Here is a 17,671-nt window from a genome sequence, read left to right on the forward strand (position 1 = left end):
GTACATGTATCTTGTGCTTGTTTGTAGGTTTGTAGGTCTGGAGAGATTGGCAGGCTCCGTAATTAGCATGTCTATACTCTGTTACGCATTCAGTCTGTGTCCGTGTTTGGATTACTCTCATTAATTCATTGAGACGCATGCCACGCAATTCCTTTTATTAGATTAACTTAAGATGAGCGCAGCATTCTTTAGAGTTTACACAATCCTCTAAGTCATCCACAACGACAATCGGCCCGACGCTCACGTCGACAGATGATGAACCATGGCATAGACAAATACACCGCTACACCGCCGACATCATTATCCCAATGGATTCATTGCAATCCAATACAGTACAGCATCCCCTTCACTCCGCTCAATGCACGAGCAAGGATGGAGAGCATGTGAGGGTTGACCATGATGAACTTTGTACTATTTTTTTTTTCCATTGCACGCGCGATATACCTTTGGAGTGAAGTTTAGTGAACGGCCACTCAAAGCCCACAACAATTTGTAAATCCATTAAAAGGAACGTCTTCTCCCATCTCTTCTTTCTCTCAGTCTCGAGTCCATAATTAAACAGCACAAGAAACCGCGCCCATTCTACACCAACGAAAGAAAAACATACGTACACAATTTCAAGACATGACCTCAACAGTATCAGCCAACACTGCAACTACACCAGAGGCCCTCCCTCTTCACATCCGTCTCTTTTCTTCACTCATCCAGTTTTATCATGGGTCCCTCGGCCGCAAGGCTGTTACCTCCAGTAAGGGAACCACTGTCGAAGCCACAGTCGACTTCTCAAAGATCCGATATTCCCAGGTCTGGGAAGACACTCGTCTTCTCCGTCAAGGCCTTCGCCTCAAGCCCCAGAGCCGTGTCCTGAGTATCGCCTCCGCTGGTGATAATGCGTTCGCACTCTTATTAGACGATGCCCGTGAAGTTGTTGCCATTGGTAAGTGTTGCAGTGTTATGAATTCGGATCTGATCCGCACCCAGTCTGATCGTTCATATGCTCATCCAAAAAATTGTTTCGCTCCCTCCAAATCTAGATTTCAGTCCTGCACAGCTGGCCTTGTGCGCACTAAAGATTGCAGCCTACAAGACTCTGGACTACAATGAATTCACCCAGCTTCTCGGATTTGAATTCGATGGCAAGAGCATTAGTCCCGAGGACCGTGTCGCTCTTTATCAGGACAAGGTCCGTCCTGCGCTGACGAACGACGAGTATCGACAGTACTGGGACCAGAACTTGGATCTGATCCGCGATAAGATCATTCACATCGGCCGCCTCGAAAAGTTCTTTGGGCTCTACCGCAAGTACATCCTGCCCCTGGCCCACTACAAATCCACGACCCGCACGCTTCTCGACAGTCAGGATCAGGCCAAACAGATTAAATTCTTCGACTCTGTCTGGAACACCTGGATCTGGAGAGCCGGTGCACGCACCTTCTTTGGTCAGATGTCCCTGGGCCATCTCGGTCGCGATCCCAAATTCTTTGAACATGTCCGCCTCGATGTTGGTGCCTTCTTGCTCGGAAAGATCAGCAATGGTGTTCGTAACATCCCAATCTGGGACAACTACTATGCGGAATACGTATTTACAGGTCAGCAGAGTGGCAAGAACGCTCTTCCGGATTACTTGGCCAAGGAGAATTATGAGATCATCCGGTCAAGGATTGATCGCGTCAAGCTAGTCCGCGCGGATGTGCTTAAGTACCTTGAGTCGGAGGAGAGCGGCCGCTTCGATGGCTATAACCTCTCTGACATCTTTGAGTGGATGGATGAGGATCTGTTCAAAACCTTCTTGACGGCCATTCACAACAAGGGCACCAAGGACGCGCGCATCTGCTACTGGAACTTATTTGTCCCCAGAGAGAGGCCAGAGGAGCTCAAGCACTTGATCCGCTCCGAGATCGATCTTTCAGACGCTGCCACTGCTAAGGACCGCACGTACTTTTATCGTCGCTTTGTCATCGAGACCATTCTTAAAGAGTAGACATCCTCCCAATGTCGTAATCAAATAAATATGAACCCATAATACCTTTACGACACCAATCTGATAGTTTTCGATTTGTAATCACGCCTCGCACATTTTTTTTTCTTTCGTCTTTTCTTTCTCATGTTCTTGGCCATTTTCTTGGTCGTTCTCTTGGTTATTTTTTAAGTCAGGAGAGCATAGTGTTATAAACAGCAATTTTTTCTGCCTCTTACGAAGGCTCCCTCTCTGCAACGCACTAGTAATTTACACTTCCTTGCATTAATTGATGGCTGTCACTCAAGTGAGTTGTGTTTATTATTATTCAAATGCATCAAGTTTAAAATGCGAAATTACAATGTCGTACGGTCGTTAGAGCTTGGATTCGTGGTGTACTCTATCTTGGGCACGACGAAGAGGTCCCATTCTCTTCACCTGTTCTTCGACTGAGCTCAGGATACGTGGCAACCAATCGATTTTCTTGAACGAGTTAGAGATACCATACATGGCCACCCTGAGAGATGCGAAATCCATCAAAGCAATTTTAGCCACTTCCATGTACTCTTGTGGAGAAGAAAGGTTGGCGAATTGACGTGAGGAATTCGGAAAAGTCAATTTTTGCTGTCTTTCCATAGTTGCTTTGAGGGCCAGACGGTGGTATTCAATGTAATGCGCCCATTCGCCAGAGCCTGGCGGAAGCACGAACGAGAGAAATTCCACCACATCTCTCTGTGGAACGTGGCAGCATGCCAACTCCCAATCATAAGCGCAGAGTGTTTGGGCTCCGGTACTTGGATCGAACCGCAGGCAAATGTTGCGGGTATTAAAGTCGCCATGAACCTACAGAGATCATTAAAAAAATAAAGAGTGAATACCTAGTTGCAAAGCACGCGTTATTGAACTAGATCAAACCGAAAGCCATCGTTGTACCTACCAAAGTCCTTGGGCTCTTCTCGAGGATGGCCCAGTACTCATCTGAATGCGCCAAATAGTCCAATATGCTTTGCGACATAAACTCAGAGAACAACCCTGGCTCGTTCATGTGGTTTGTCCTGACCATGGCCTCGTACGCAGGTCTCAATACTCCCATCATGGCTCGTGTTGGGTTCTCGAGAAAGCTCATCTTCAGCAACCTGTCTTCCTCCCCCAGGAACTGTGCATGGAACGAGGCCAGGTCCCGCAGCGCCAAGTGAATATCGTCAGGTGCCCAGATTGCGGGGGCAAGATCTGTGCTGTTCATGTGGGTGATGTTGCCCATGGCTGGGTCGAGGTATTCGAGGCAAAGTGCGTACAGCTGCTGCGAGTCGTTTCGCAGGACGTTGTAAACCTTGGTTGAGATCCTCGCCATGGCACCGCCGAATTTCCATGACAACTCTGCGAGCTCGATCTCGCGGATGTGGCTGTTACGGAACCCAGTGAGGTCCTTGACCTGATCGTACTCCTCTGCGAATTCACCACCCTGAAGCTGCGCCATGATATTGGTCAGTTCGATCAGGGCAGTGTCGATGGGCTTGGACTTGATGACAATCCAGAGCTGGCCCCCTGCCAGCGGCTGTGGCTCCGTGCGACTGGTTGCCGAGATGGAGAAGGACCCTGACAACCGGTTATCGGATGGATGGTCCTGCAGTAGATTTGATGGTGTCGAAGAGGTGAAGGATACAGCGCTGTATTCGATTTTGTATAAAAAGTGTCCTGTCATGTCATTCATCGGACATGGCTCCTCTGCTTTGTCTGTTGTCTGAGTGAAACCATCTGTCGGTGATGTAGATGAAGGGATATCTCTACTAAAGTCGTCCTCGTCCTCGTCTCCATCGGCGTTGCCAGAGCTGATGTTACTGAGAATGCTTGAGGATGAATCAAGTTCCTGCTCGGACCATTGCGTCGTCAGGGCAGTATTTGGGCCATAGGCACGGTCAAGGATGACCTGGAAGAAGTCCCTGTTGAGAAGGGCCCTGTTCATTCCAGTCTTGAACATGGCGGTCGTCATGATGTATGCGAGGGTAGGTGTTTTGGCGTTGACGAGTGCAACTGGAAAATCGGTGTAGGTCCTTAGATGGTTGAGAGACAGGTGTATATCCAATGAAAAATAGGTGTCTTGTGCCTGGACGACTGGGGATAGTTCGCTTATCGCAGTAGAGTTGGCGCGCCTTGGCTACAAGAGATGGAGACCGAGTTAGCGATAAGCTGAGAGCAAGAGAGGATGGAACGGGAAGGAAGAGGAGAAGGATGAGGAAACAAGTAGGGAAGATCCTTGTAAAGCGCTCGCAGCAGAGCTGAACAAACACATTCATCCCGCTAAGTTCCATCCCTCGTACGAGCTGATCGGCTTCGGCCTGTTTGTTTGATACTAATTTTGCGCCTCTGTCTTCCTCGGGAGCTGTCCGGAAGGGGAAGACGCTGATGATGATGAACATACATCAGACTGAGGTACGAAGGAGCCGGCAGCGAAGAAAACAATATGGTGCGCTCTATTAGATACTTTTAAGTAATACTGATAAGACCACTGTTTATTCCTTCTCAATTGAATTGGTTTATCGAATTGTCTGCGGACCCTTGTTACGTTAAATTATCAACACCCGTTATTTTGCTTAAATCTTTCGCGTTAAAGTCAGCCGCAGACAAAAGCATGGCCCATTGTTTCTTTGTGTCCATTCATTTGCTTCGCGCTCCATTGTCCAATCTCACATGCACATCCCTCGTTTGCTCTTTTATTAGATGGTGGTTCCTCGCGCTCGTTAACCGACGTATTATTTGTTAACTAACATCATGCCTTCATATCTTGTTAGGTCATCAGCTTTGGGCGAGAATGTGAAGCTGGGTTCTACGAAGGTACAATAGATAATTTACGCAGCACAAAGACGTACGCCCGCGTGATTTCCCGCTCAGATAAAAGTGTCGTCAGGATGAGTCCTCGGCGCGGATGGGGTGCTACGTCTGAGAGTGGAGAGAATTACGCCTGATACTTGCATTAACCTAGCCTGAAAAGATACAGTTGGGCGCAGGTGCTCTGATAAGGAGAATACGCGAACCCATCGAAATTGATGCGTTGCCTCATGAAAGATACAAGGCGAATCCTTATACAAACATGTCTCCCAAGTCAGCTAAGAACAGTTCCCCATCAGCCATGGCTAAGAGCCATACATGTGTCCGCTGGCTATCATTGGAGCTCGAGCTGGCATCCTTCTATGCCGATCAACTAAGTTCATTGTCAACTGCGATTGTTCCTTCTTGTTTCATGCACTAAAGATGTGCTATCGGCGCTTCTGCACGTCAACATGGTCTTGGATTGCGGTCTCGACCATCCGTCGCTCTTCCGGCGGGGTCTTTCTCGGAGGAAATGGGTACATGACGACGCAGAGAACGGAGGAGGCGTCAGGAATTCAGAGTCCTACTCGGAATGAACCATTATTCGATTGTAGATGTATGTCTATTGTACCTCATCACTAAAGTGCTATGTCCTACATGCATTAATGGCAGGAATGCGCTTAAATGGTCCAAGAAGTTAACAGCTCCTTAAGTTTAAGGTTAGCTAGATTTAGCGACCGTTAACGGTTCCTGTGAGCGTATCGCTGTTATCTTCGGCGTTAACTTGAATAATGTATAATGTCATTAAATATTTCATTTAATGCACAGCATGCATCACCGACAACAAAAACAAAGAAATAATAGAAATAGTGCAGATAAACAGAGGATTATCAGTCCACGGAACATGTAACGGGGCTCTCATTAAAAAAAATCGAGATGGGAACCAAGAGAAAGGGAACTCTGGATGTGGCACTGACCAGAATTGGAGGCTGGTGCTCTCAGCTGCATGTGAAACGTACGTGCTTGACCGTTGAACTCACTTTTTTTCATTTTCCAGCGGTGCATCCCAATCCCAAATAGTATTAGTACCCAGGCTTTATGAACCCTCCTTTGTTGTTGTTGAAGAAACATTAGTCGGCATACAACAAACAATTGCTGGAGAATTCCGGCGCTGTACAAGAACATATTCATGTACCTTTGTGCTGATGATGAAAACTGCGTGCTATCTTTGCGATTGACATTTGACATTTGATAGTTGTGTTCGGATGGATATCAGCCACGGCTCATGATAGTAGTGATGTAGCGATGTATCGCGACGTTGACAACGATGACGATGATTATGCCACAGGTCTTTCGCGCCATTTGGCACTCTTTGCTGTTTACGGGTATCAAATGCCGCCGGGTCCCCAGCACTTGGGCGTCAAGTTGTAATCTTGGGCACATGAGAAACATGTCATTTCTTCACTGTGGTCGTGTAACAAGCGTCTTGTGAGTATGAGGTCGCTGCAAAAAAAAAGTATGTTTATTTCATTCTGAGATTACTATCAAATGCCTGGTGCACGGGTATCCTGATCGAATGCACATGCTCCTGATAGTATGTGTTCTGTAGCAAGTGACGAGATCCCCTTGTTTCTGTCGACCTTTCTTTACAGGCTGGATGGTTTGCGGAATTCGCAGATTTGGTCAATATGGATTCCATCAGTGTTAAAATCGTGGGCGGGGAAGACGGTATCGACCTTGTCCTTGAGCGTCAGGATCTTGTCGATAGCCTTCATGGCATTGCCCCAGTGACATGTTGAAATGGCCATGGGTCCAGAAATACAGGGCACCTTGGACCACCATGGGTTTGCAGCAATGTTCATGATGGCATCGCCCACCATGATCGAGCGGGTCGGGATGTGGATGTATGAAGCCGAGCCTAGCATTCAGTTGCGTGAAATACATGTGGCATAGTCAGCGCAATACAGCGATACCGAATCTTTCATGCTTGTTAAGAGGCATGGACGGTAGTCTCCTCAGCTTTCTTACCAGGTGTGTGGCCATGTGTCTCTACAAACTGGAGGATATGATCAAACTCCCATTGGTCCCCATCGCGAAGGGTCACAGTTCGATCCTCAGGCAACCTCACATCAGCTTCGTGTGAAAAGGGCTTGAACAATGTATAGGACCAAGTATCACTTGAGCAGGACCGTAAAGACTTGCCCTCACAGATAAAGGGTTTCTCCTCAACATGGATGACGGCCTTGCATTCGGGGTACTTCTGGAGCAGGGCTGGTGTGGCGCCAGTGTGATCAATGTGGGCATGGGTGATACAGATGTAACGCAGGGTGTCCTTCTCGTGGGTCAGGACACCGGCAATGGCCTTCAGTAGGGTTTCGACCTGCATGGGAGCGCCAGAGTCGACCAGCAGCCAGTCATGAGCAGGGTTCGTTCCCTGATCGAGAGAATCGCATCGAACCAGGAAGGTAGCGACGGGGACGTCAACGAATTTATTAATGTTCCAGATAATGGTGCATCTGAAGAGTCCAGGGCGGACTTCGACGAAACGGTTCAGGTCAGGGAGGTCGTACATGCGTGGTTGAGGTGAATGGGATTGATCGGTTGGAGTGCAGACAAGATGTCGAAAAGACGAAATGAGATGAGTAGAGAGAATGAGACGAGAGTAGGCACGCAAGTTTCTCTCGTCCTTTTTATATGGCCTTTTCCCCTCAGACTCACCCGCCGCCAAATGTATGCAACCATCTGCGCACTCACAAAAACTTCCTTTTTCAGTTTCGCATTTGGCGAAGCGCGTCGGCAGCCCTGCTGCACGCAATCGAGATCAACGCAATCATTTCTTTATGCATTTGGCACTGCGAAGGTGACTTGGCGATGTCAACGTGGGCCAAGGACATAGTATGGATATGGTATGGATATAAACGCGGATATAAGCGCGGGTATGGACATGGATATGGGTATGCATATGGCGCTGGACTACAGAGCTAGAAATCTACGGCGAGACTTCACGATCTGATAACAGTTCGCAGCACATGACACAACCAATCAGAACCTGGGCCATTTTTTTATCTCTGGAGACAACCCTCTTTCGTGGCCCTCTTCCTTTTCCCCCATTCTGATTCCTAACTTGCCATCAAAGCTGGATCAGACCAAGTAATCAACCATGGACAGGCTGATCTCAACCTACATTCTTGCTCAGACGGACTCACAGGAGCAGGCAGACGCCGCTATCCAGGACATTGTCAAGGGTGCGACAGTAATCGTCAACAAGACGGTCATTGGGCATATATCGCAATCCATCTAATACCCTCATACTCGCGTCCAATTGCTCTTCGTTAGATGTTGGAATCAGCCCCGCAAAGCTGCTTAGCCTTGTCCAGGGGCTCGGGGAATATCTGACAAGCGATGAGGCCTTTATTCGTTCGAAGGGTAACAAGAACGAGCACTTTGAAGCCTGCGCTGACACCGCAGAAGTAAATCATTGACATTATCAACGCACTTGAATCCTTCTTTAGCAACCGCCCTGTTGTCTACAACCCTAGCCACTTTGGATCAATCGAAGGTCAATGCAAGCGCTGGTAAGAACTTCTGTAAAACATACTACATGTAAGGGCAAGTGCTGCTAGATCGCTGAGACATTGTATGCTCACATTAGTATACGACTTCAGTCAGTGTTCTTGTTGAGTTTTACTGCGATCGCTTGACAGATCAAGCCTGTGTTCCTGAGCTCTTGAAGGGCCTGCTTGCCCTTTCTAAATTCGACAAGTTTACAGGCGCAGACTGCGACAAGGCCGTTAAAGCGTGAGTATTTTTTCCCCGAACCGTCTTTGAAGGAAAGTACCGCTATTTGTCTACCAGTGCTAAATTCAACCCGTCCGCTCTTTTTTTTTTTTAGGATTCTTGCCCTTGTCAACGTACAAACATACCAGCAAACTGCTCGCCACTACGTCTTTTTGCTGTTCGATTCGGTGATCAACAGACATACTCAAAGTAAGTTCCTCTCTCATTCATATATGGTTGTAAATCGCATTGAGCTAGACTGACATTTCTCAACCGGCATGGTTAGGCCTTCGATCTATGTCGTCCGACTTTGTATTTGGATTTATCCAATGCCTTGACGGAGAAAAGGATCCTCGAAACTTGCTGCTGGCGTTCACACTTATCAAAAAGATAATCCAGGAATTCGATATCGCTCAGCATGTGGAGGTGGGTTAGCACCTGGCGTGGATCACTCGAAGTGCCTGAAACCCTGAATGACCTAATCATAAAGTGTTATACTTTTTATAGGACTTGTTCGAGGTGACATTCTGTTACTTTCCAATCACGTTCAGACCGCCTCCAGATGATCCCTATGGTATCACCTCGGAGCACTTGAAGATCGGCTTGCGCGAATGTCTCTCATCTACACCCTACTTTGCCAAGTTTGCATTGCCATTGCTTCTCGAGAAGCTCTCCTCCAGTTCTGGAAGCGCAAAGGTAATGTATAGATCAGATTGGAACTGCGCTTAGTCATTAAACGACCCGATCCTTTATCGTGCAGGAACTGAACCTTAAATTGCGAACTTTTGCGAGGAACCTAATAGAAAGATTCTATGGAGACCCTGGCTGCGTGTGCGCCTGTCTATGGATCCTCTGCACTCACGCCATATGCAGAGGAGTTATGGAGCGGATTGCAGAACGAGGTATGGTATCGTTTTTACTGACAGGAGCATTCCAGATATTAGGATTTGAGAGGAATGACTATCAAACACGGCTATTCTTGACTTAAACTTAGATCTTTCATGCCACAGGAGATGACCTTGAGCAAGTAGCATTGAACACCTTACAGACCATTACAACAGAGCTTTCGATGGGTGTTAGTATGGGTGGGTCAAACGATCCTGTAGAAAAGTTCTTGCGACCCATTATCACGGACTGCATGACACAACTCCAAAAACCAGAGCTCAAGCTGGCCAAGCCGAGTGGAAAGATTTTGAAGGCATGCGCCATGGCATCAGGTACGTGAGGACTCGAAGCATGCAAAATTTCGAGAAGGCGCGCCGGAAACAAGAACTGAACATGACTTTGTGGTACTCGATCTTAGATCCCGCCTGTACTTTTATCACCTTGGCTACGATCCCAACACTTCTCTCGCAATACACATCGAGCGAGCAGTCAACCAGGAAAAAGGCGCTGCTGGATGTGCTCATCGACTTTTTGGATGCAAGCAAAATGCTCTATGGGTCTGCTGGACAGCCAAATGAACGTATGTCTTGAAATTGTTGTGTTCATCAAGGCCTGCATTGTCTATTTTTTCAGATTTTAACACCAGCATTCCCCTCGTGCTATAGACGACACGGATTTTGTTACACCTCTTCTCACCTTTAAGGACCGTTTCTTTGAGTTGTTTACAAACGCCATCATGTCGTCGAACGAATACAATGCGCTGAGATTAGCGGGCGTCAAAGGTCTTCATGGAATGATTTTGCTTCGCGAATTCTTGTCAGAGACAGAGATATCATACGCTGTTCAGTACTTTGTTCGTATTGTCCTTGAGGATCCAGATGTTGAACTCCAGTAAGTTAATGTCTTATTTGCACGTTTTAACTTAACTATTTCGCTTGCATTACCGCAATCTTTTAACATGAAAACAACCGTGCACATACAGGGAAACCGCGTTGAGCTCCTTGGCATCCCTGTCATCGATTATGCCTGGCGTCGTTCGATCAATGGCACTGCCAGCTTTGTTTGAAATGCTCCCTACTTCTCAGAACGACATGGATGTGGATACGGTGGTCCAGAAAAAGAGCCCCGAGTATATCTTGAACGCCATCACAAAGATTGGCCTGGAGCCAGCACTGTTCGCGGATATCGTTCCTCAGATCCTGGAAAAAATCGACCTCGTCTCTCGTGATCTCAGTAGCTCTAGCCCCACTTATCCCCTCAGCTTGCTCACAGCACTGTTAGTCCTGCTCCGAACAAAAGCAGAGAAAGGTCACATTGATCTTCCTCAATACCTGTACCAGCTTGTGCCACAACTGATTGGTATGTGCATCTTCCCCACTGTAAGCGCTGACGATGCCGATCACATCATGAAGAACTCTGAGATCCAGGAGACTGTCGCAGGGATAACTCGTGTTATCATGATCCACGTCGACTCCAGGTATGAATGCTAGAAAAGCGTTGGCTCCGTAAAGTCAAACCATCTTAGAGCGCAGATATTCACCTACATCATTGTTTTTATTTTGTTACTGCGATAGTGCGCAAAACGAATTTTTTAAGGCGATCTTTAGCATTTTCGTGGACGGAGATCTGTCGGCGCTGCCCAAGTACGAAGAGGGCATCCAGCAAGTACCCTTCACGCCTCTGCGTTTTGACGCAAGAGTTTCACAACAGAACGCCTGTGTCTTGTTCGCCACTGTTATCGATGGATGCCGCCAGCAGGTAGGGCTAGATCTTGCTCATAAACAGAGAATGTACAGGCCTATGTTGCCTCTGCAGGACATTGTAGAGCTCACACCATCTACTATACCAAAATTGTAGACCACTATTCCCGTCGAAAACTTGCAGCATTTCATTGGGTTATTGGTGGAGGTTGCTATCAGAACACCCAACGCCACCCAGCGCACAGCTCTCTCAAAATCTGCGGCTACCATCCTGAACAAGTTTAACAAGGGCAATGTATTGCAGGAATTTATTAGCCACACATTGATTCCGGAGTTACATAGCAGGATTCGTCAGGAGCAGACTTCGTATGAAGAGAGGGAGGCTGCACTGACCATGTACATTTGGATCACCAAGGCCATGGTGCTGAGTACGAACGCAATTGGATATGACATGGCAGGAGAGCTGATGAATGTGTTTTCGGCGCCCCGTCTTGGCAAGATTGCTGCCGACGGATTTAACGTGGTCATTGGCGAACAGCGGGATGTCTTGACAAAGGAAACCTTTGCTGTGATTCGGGTATGGTTATCACTGCTGCGCATCCTAGTGATATTTGCTAATGAACTTGAATCTAATTGTCAACCCAATTCTATGGTGTCACATGCAGCTTTTGTACAAGCAACGGTTCTTCAACCACTGCATCCCTGTGCTGGTCAAGGGCTTTGAGAACTCGGCCGATGAAGTGCGCCATAATTTCTTGGTGGCACTCTCGCACGTCCTCCGAAATATTCCCAAGCAAGTGTTGCTGACTGAACTTCCACCTGTAAGTATTCAGCTTCTGCTTTTTCCCTTCTCAGCCTTTAGATCATATGCTTAACGCTGTTCATTCCCACTGTCCCTTTTTTTTTTTTTTTTTTTTTTAGCTGTTGCCAATGCTGGTCCACTCACTATCCTTCCCAGACCCTAATCTCAAGGCCTCGACCATTGAAACCTTCCAGATTATCACCAAGGATGCACCAGGATTGATGGCAGATCATTTGGCGACGCTGGCACCACTTCTGATTAGCTTGACGAATACCTCAGATCCTGCCAATACTATGAAGGTCAGGATCGCAGCACTCAGGTGCTTGGCCGCTCTGCCCAAATCGCTACCCTTCCCTGCCCTTCGACCTTACAAGGCACAGGTTTTGAAGGAGCTGGAAAAGTCCCTGGATGATCGCAAGCGACTTGTTAGACGTGAAGCAGTTGAGTGCAGAAGTCAGTGGTTCACATTGAATGGAAGCATTGCAAGCGCCTAAAACAACATGAAAAAGTGTTTTATTATTGTTATACTAGTAGCATCTGCGTCCATTTCAGAGGAATACGCATATCATTAATACAACAAGCAAAGCAAGCAAAGACAGAATGGCTGTAACTTACAAATTGTTCATGGAGCTTTCAAACCCAATAAATCGTGTTGCTCTAGCGATGTCCTCGCGGCTCCTACTGTAATTTGTATGTGGTGACTGATGGGCCGGGGTCTGCTGGCGTTTGACGCTTCTGGCCTTTGTATTTGTCGGCCTCTTCTGATCCTGTAGCTGCGCTTGGCATACGCGGGCTATGCTCTCGCTCTCCACTGCATCGCGATCGAACAGTACATGGTATCCGGGACAATATTTGAACGAAACGGCAGCTTGACCAGGAACTGGCTACAGTCCAGACGGGGACATTTTGCGCTTGTATAATATTCGTGTGCGCCCAGCACGACATACAAATACGGGAGTGTACATTAGACCTTCATCCTCTTTGGAACAGCAACACAAAGCACGCATTAGGACTTACTCTGATGACAAGTCGTTTTTCATACGCTGAGTGCTTGATGCTAGTCCGGTTTGAGTGTTGAATTAACCCAGGCCAAAGCAAAGAACTACATTATTCCCAGTTGCCTTCCTCTGGAAACTTCATCTCCAAGAGGATAATTAGCGCGACATGTATCCAAAGAAGGAAAAACGAACACGGTTTATTGAGTTGTAGACTGGAGCTTGGGACACGGTATGGATAACAATGGCCCCACTATCTTTTAAATATTTGCCCAGTCATGGATCCTGGGATCCACCTCTTGTTTAGCGCCCAACTTTACACGAACCTTGTCTTTTCTCTCCGTTCGGATATCGACAACAGCTTGGTTGTTCGAATGTTGGCTTTTACCGTTCATTGAGGCAAAATTCTACAGCTATTTCTACATCAGATTTTATTCTTCAGGGTCAAATTGAGCCAGCGGAATGTTATTAAAAATTATCCAGCAACTCTGTCTTATTTTCTTTTAGATAAAAGGAAAAGGTTGCTGAAGTCAGGTAGTGTTTGTAAGACTCCTTTTGTCATCTTCACTAACCATGTATGTAGTAGTTGGCGAATGTTTATGGGATCGATCTCCACACAGTTTGCACCGCATCAGAGCCGGAGCGCACGTAAACGCAGAAACATACGGTTGATCCTTGATCACCGTTGAAGACCTCGCTTTCCTGCGCCTGATGAACATACAGTTAAGGTAGATAGTCATGCTTAGAAAATTCCAGTAGAGGATAAGCGACAATTTAACAGAGGGAACTCGAACCAATTCGGGGCACTTACCGGTCCAACTTCTGACACAACGTCGTCGCTGTATTTAAACCATCGTGGCTCGTCAGATTGGTCATCTAAAATGTAGACCCAGTAGTGGCCATATTCGGCGCCGCCGTGATGATGGAAGACCGCGTGAATTTTGTACTCTGTTTGATTTAGATCTGCTACTTCGCTCTGAAGCTTTGCTGAAATGTCCATTACTTTCACTAATTGGTCTACACATAAGAAAAAGCGATGTTGGCGTATCAAGTAACAAAGATATAATTGGACATAAGCGAGTGCGCAGTACTCGGAGCACAAAAACCTACCAGCTTCTTCCATGTCAAGAGCCGAGTCCACTGTAGAATCAGTAATGTCCAGTTGCCTGTTGGACAGACTCGCGTTTGCAACAGCGGTGCTCTCTCGTGGGCTGTATGAAGTATCATTAGCGGATGACGCTACTTCGTTTGCTGCGCTGGGAGTACCCCCTGGGGTCGCTATACTGGGTGCTGTATTTCCGAGGGAGGCTCGTTCCTATGCAGCGTCATTTTCAATGTAAAATAATAAGTAGCCATAGCAGCAACTAGGTCACCGTTGCGTCGAGATCATTACCTTGAGTTTTTGCTTAATATTCGAAAGAGCCCGTCGACACTGTCGCCGATCCTTCTTTAGTAATTTCATCCGCTTGATCCGATCTGCGTTTCCTTCTTGATTTGACTCCAAATACTGATCCAAGAATACCCGTTTCGGAATCGACACTATCGCGTTTGACTTGTACGATATCTTTTCTTCCCGGTTAAATTGAGTCCTCATCAAGTGAACCTGCAGAATTGGCGGTAAGTCTGTCACAGTAATATCGCGGTCGTGCTGTGTTGTTGAGTCGCCACTGTTGGGTGGGTCATCTTGATGGTTGGTATCCAATCCAGGCCCGCCTGGATCAAAGTAATCATCGATAAGTTCCTCCATAGTCATGTCTTCTTCAACATTCAGCATAAGGGTACTGAAATCTTCTGGAATAAGACGCGTCTCCTTCACACCCGTAGCCTCGTTTGTCTCCACGGCCTTTCTGTTCGCCTTAACATAAAACATGCTTAGGATCGCGAAGAACAAGATAAGTCATATGAGTATCTTGCGTATTAATACACGAGATGAAGATAGTGGTTGAATGGCTTCTTAACTCACTTGTTGAATCGATCCACTGGCTTCATCTCTGATTCGGACAAGATTGGCTTGAAAGCGGTACTAAGGCGATACATCAAAATGGACATTGTTTCTATAGCACATGTGAGGTGAGCACAGCATTAGCATACTGAATATGAGGAAAGTAGGAGGCACAAGTCGCGCTATCCGCATAAGTATGTACCTGATACATCCTGCTGTTCAAAGGACTGATTCGGTTTGCGCGAGACATTAGAGTCTGTCTGTCCATCCTTTCCAGTCGAAAGAAGCAGTTCCACCAACCTGTCCGAGGGTGTAACAGATCTTGCTCTGGAGGACCTCATGGAAGAGAACAGCCGTCTTAGCTCTCGAACAACTACTCAGATATTAAAAGGGCCGGATGAATCATTATTAGCATCGAAGACCTGTCTTCAATTTATACAGATAGCCATCCTCAAGTCATGGCACTCACTCTCTTTTGCCTCCTTAACGTCCCGTCGATTCAAAATGCGACCATCGATGGCCTTTTCCTTCCAATTGTTATCATCCTCGTTCTCAACATGCGCCTCCATTTCCATCACTGTCTCCCGAATCTCCTTGATCGTATAGATGTATTGTAACAACGAGTTGAGATAGCATGTGTTGCCAATGTTGGAAAGCCCGACCGGATTTTGTGCATAAAATATGTCGAGAAAAGGATCCTCCTCCTGAGGCACAATCATTGATGGTTGTTCGAGGAGCTCATAGATGGAACTGTCGTTCCTTGCCTTGGAGATAATTCTAATACTTTCTTTTGACCCCGGCACGAGTGACCCGCGGATTAAACCCACCAAAACATCGTTGTTAATGCCCTCGCCGTTGTTTGGAATCTCAAAGTCTCGGTAAGCCTTCCCAAGCTCAGCTGTAGTAACAACGCCCTCGGATCGTTGACATGCAATCTCAATGCCCAATTGCTCGCTCTTCCTCTGTTTTTGAGCCTCCTGCAGCAGGTCGACCAAAGGATGGGCCACTGTGACATCGTGCGCGACTTGGGTCTGGAAAGCATCAATGACAATATTGTCACTCATGTCCGTGAGACAGCCCAGCTTGCCAAGAGCCGAGTGTTGCTCGGACATTAGGGTCGACTTTTCGGATAGATTCAAAATCTTCGAGTTTGGATTGCGTTCGTCTAAATGTGAGAAGTGTCAAATTGGCGTTCTCAGGAAAACATAGCATTAAAGCATTAAAGCATTAAAGTGATGTGCTTACAGTTCGCGCAACCCATCCTTTCGAGTATGGAAGCGTATGCCGGAAAAATAGGATCTATCAGGTTCAAACGAACATGAATACGTCGAGTCGTTCGTTAGAAATCTGTAAAAGATATAGAAGCCAGTGAATTTTGATCGCAAAGCATTACCACCGCAATTACCCGTCAGTAACGATGGATTTTCTTCCAAGAGCATCATCTGCAGTTGAAATGCACAACGCTTCAGGAATTGTACGTTGTCAGACGTCGGCTCAGGAACATGGAAGCGTCCATCGATCAATGTGAATCGGGCGTGTGTGAAAAACTCGTTGCTAACAGCAACATGTGTGGGAACGAAAGCGGAAAGGGTCAATTACCACACTTGTCAAATATGTCCCGACTGCTTCCCGTCGTTAGGTCCACTCAAGTCTTCGTACCTGGCGCTGTCCAGACTGATCTTATTCTTGAAGGCAGTCGACTCGGTGTTAATGCTGGGAGCAGCATCTGGCTTTGCTGCGTTCAGCAAGATCCTGATCAGCATTAAGATAGTGTCCTGAAATTGTGGTGCCGCAGGGTTGGTAGACCGAGGCTTTCTTGCTGTTCGGATCCGATAGATCATGCTCGGTGGTATTACAGGTTGTTCCAGAGCTGCATGGACCGTTAATCCACAATGGCAGCACACTGCGACCACTGCGTCAGTCTCAAACCTGGTGTGTAAGTGGTGCAGTACTCCACTACAGATACTTCCCCCGGTGATGCTAATGCTGTATTGCTTGAAGCAGGTTTGGCAGGAGATATTCGTGGGTTCCTCACTGTCCGCCCCTTCGTTCGGATTCATGTAGAAGACGTGTGCGTGAGGCATGAGGCCGATATCGTGAAAAGCCTGATCGACGATCCAGCGCGGGGGTGTCACTCCCTTTGGAGCGAGACTGAGGGCGGTGACCAGGGGCCCATGTTCCTGAGTATTGCTGTCACTTGGAGCGATGTACATGTGTGTATCGTGAATGGTCGGCAGAGGTCAGTAATTTTTTACTGGACGAAGCTGCACCAAGTGTGTTGGCAAGGAAAGGAAGTTAGAATAAGAAGAAGCGAAGAGAGTACGTCTGTTGATAGGAGAACGAGGAAGAGAACTTCCTGGAGGCGGTGTATGTTGCGCACTTTTTGGGCGAAGGCATTCGTACGTACACTGTATGCGGCGAGGGAAGAGACGTCACCCTGCTGGAAAAAAAGTAGACTTTTCCGCCACCATTTGCTTTGCACCGAAGCCCACACTGCCTCACGTTCTCTACTTTTTTTCCCCCTCCTTCTCACCCACCCATTCGTTATTCCATCACCGTTCCCCCCTTCTCCCTGTCACTGCTACTAATTCCTCGCCATGGTTGCAAACACAAGTGCCTACCTAGTCGCGTCCCTGCTGGAGAAGGTACTCACGACTCGCGCTCTCTCTTTATTTTGCGCTGTACCCACGCCTTCGGCACGATTCACGACACGAATGTTCCTGTCCCCTTCTTCAGCATGCGTTTCCAACTTGCTTACCCATGCGTGTCACAATATAGATGGGTTCCGACGACACGGACTTTCGA

The 17,671-nt window shown here is 47.3% G+C and overlaps 5 protein-coding genes across 5 annotated transcripts; 2 read left to right on the forward strand and 3 right to left on the reverse strand.

Annotated features, from left to right (window-relative positions):
• The first annotated feature begins 548 nt into the window (after nt 1–548).
• On the forward strand, nt 549–2,035 carry BC939DRAFT_525792 (uncharacterized protein). Its single transcript, XM_051561331.1, has 2 exons — nt 549–937; nt 1,035–2,035. The coding sequence occupies exons 1-2, from the start codon at nt 625–627 to the stop codon at nt 1,979–1,981; spliced, it is 1,260 nt and encodes a 419-aa protein (XP_051416036.1). The 5' UTR covers nt 549–624; the 3' UTR covers nt 1,982–2,035.
• Nucleotides 2,036–2,246: 211 nt separating this feature from the next.
• On the reverse strand, nt 2,247–4,243 carry BC939DRAFT_439999 (uncharacterized protein). Its single transcript, XM_051554024.1, has 2 exons — nt 2,895–4,243; nt 2,247–2,800 (listed from the first exon to the last, which is right to left on the reverse strand). The coding sequence occupies exons 1-2, from the start codon at nt 3,945–3,947 to the stop codon at nt 2,333–2,335; spliced, it is 1,521 nt and encodes a 506-aa protein (XP_051416037.1). The 5' UTR covers nt 3,948–4,243; the 3' UTR covers nt 2,247–2,332.
• A 2,022-nt stretch (nt 4,244–6,265) lies between these two features.
• On the reverse strand, nt 6,266–7,411 carry BC939DRAFT_440000 (beta-lactamase-like protein). The gene is made up of 2 exons (XM_051554025.1): nt 6,794–7,411; nt 6,266–6,683 (listed from the first exon to the last, which is right to left on the reverse strand). The coding sequence occupies exons 1-2, from the start codon at nt 7,335–7,337 to the stop codon at nt 6,412–6,414; spliced, it is 816 nt and encodes a 271-aa protein (XP_051416038.1). The 5' UTR covers nt 7,338–7,411; the 3' UTR covers nt 6,266–6,411.
• A 713-nt stretch (nt 7,412–8,124) lies between these two features.
• On the forward strand, nt 8,125–12,002 carry BC939DRAFT_392943 (Dos2-interacting transcription regulator of RNA-Pol-II-domain-containing protein; the record flags this gene model as incomplete). Its single annotated transcript, XM_051552061.1, has 14 exons — nt 8,125–8,191; nt 8,305–8,340; nt 8,431–8,563; nt 8,658–8,752; nt 8,829–8,968; nt 9,050–9,238; nt 9,346–9,444; nt 9,537–9,759; nt 9,846–10,007; nt 10,093–10,318; nt 10,410–10,904; nt 11,002–11,185; nt 11,285–11,704; nt 11,793–12,002. Coding segments are annotated over 14 exons (2,679 nt in total), but the record flags the coding sequence as incomplete, so codon positions are not given.
• A 1,022-nt stretch (nt 12,003–13,024) lies between these two features.
• On the reverse strand, nt 13,025–17,253 carry BC939DRAFT_440009 (uncharacterized protein). The gene is made up of 10 exons (XM_051554026.1): nt 16,526–17,253; nt 16,260–16,420; nt 16,112–16,165; nt 15,336–16,031; nt 15,069–15,239; nt 14,888–14,978; nt 14,318–14,795; nt 14,035–14,239; nt 13,736–13,941; nt 13,025–13,632 (listed from the first exon to the last, which is right to left on the reverse strand). Exons 1-10 carry the CDS (start codon nt 17,077–17,079, stop codon nt 13,522–13,524), a joined length of 2,727 nt encoding a protein of 908 aa, XP_051416040.1. The 5' UTR covers nt 17,080–17,253; the 3' UTR covers nt 13,025–13,521.
• Between the last annotated feature and the right edge of the window lie 418 nt (nt 17,254–17,671).

Source organism: Gamsiella multidivaricata, assembly GCF_025024155.1.
Source record: "Gamsiella multidivaricata strain RSA 2152 chromosome Unknown BC939scaffold_8, whole genome shotgun sequence".
In the NCBI taxonomy this organism is placed as follows: domain Eukaryota; kingdom Fungi; phylum Mortierellomycota; class Mortierellomycetes; order Mortierellales; family Mortierellaceae; genus Gamsiella; species Gamsiella multidivaricata.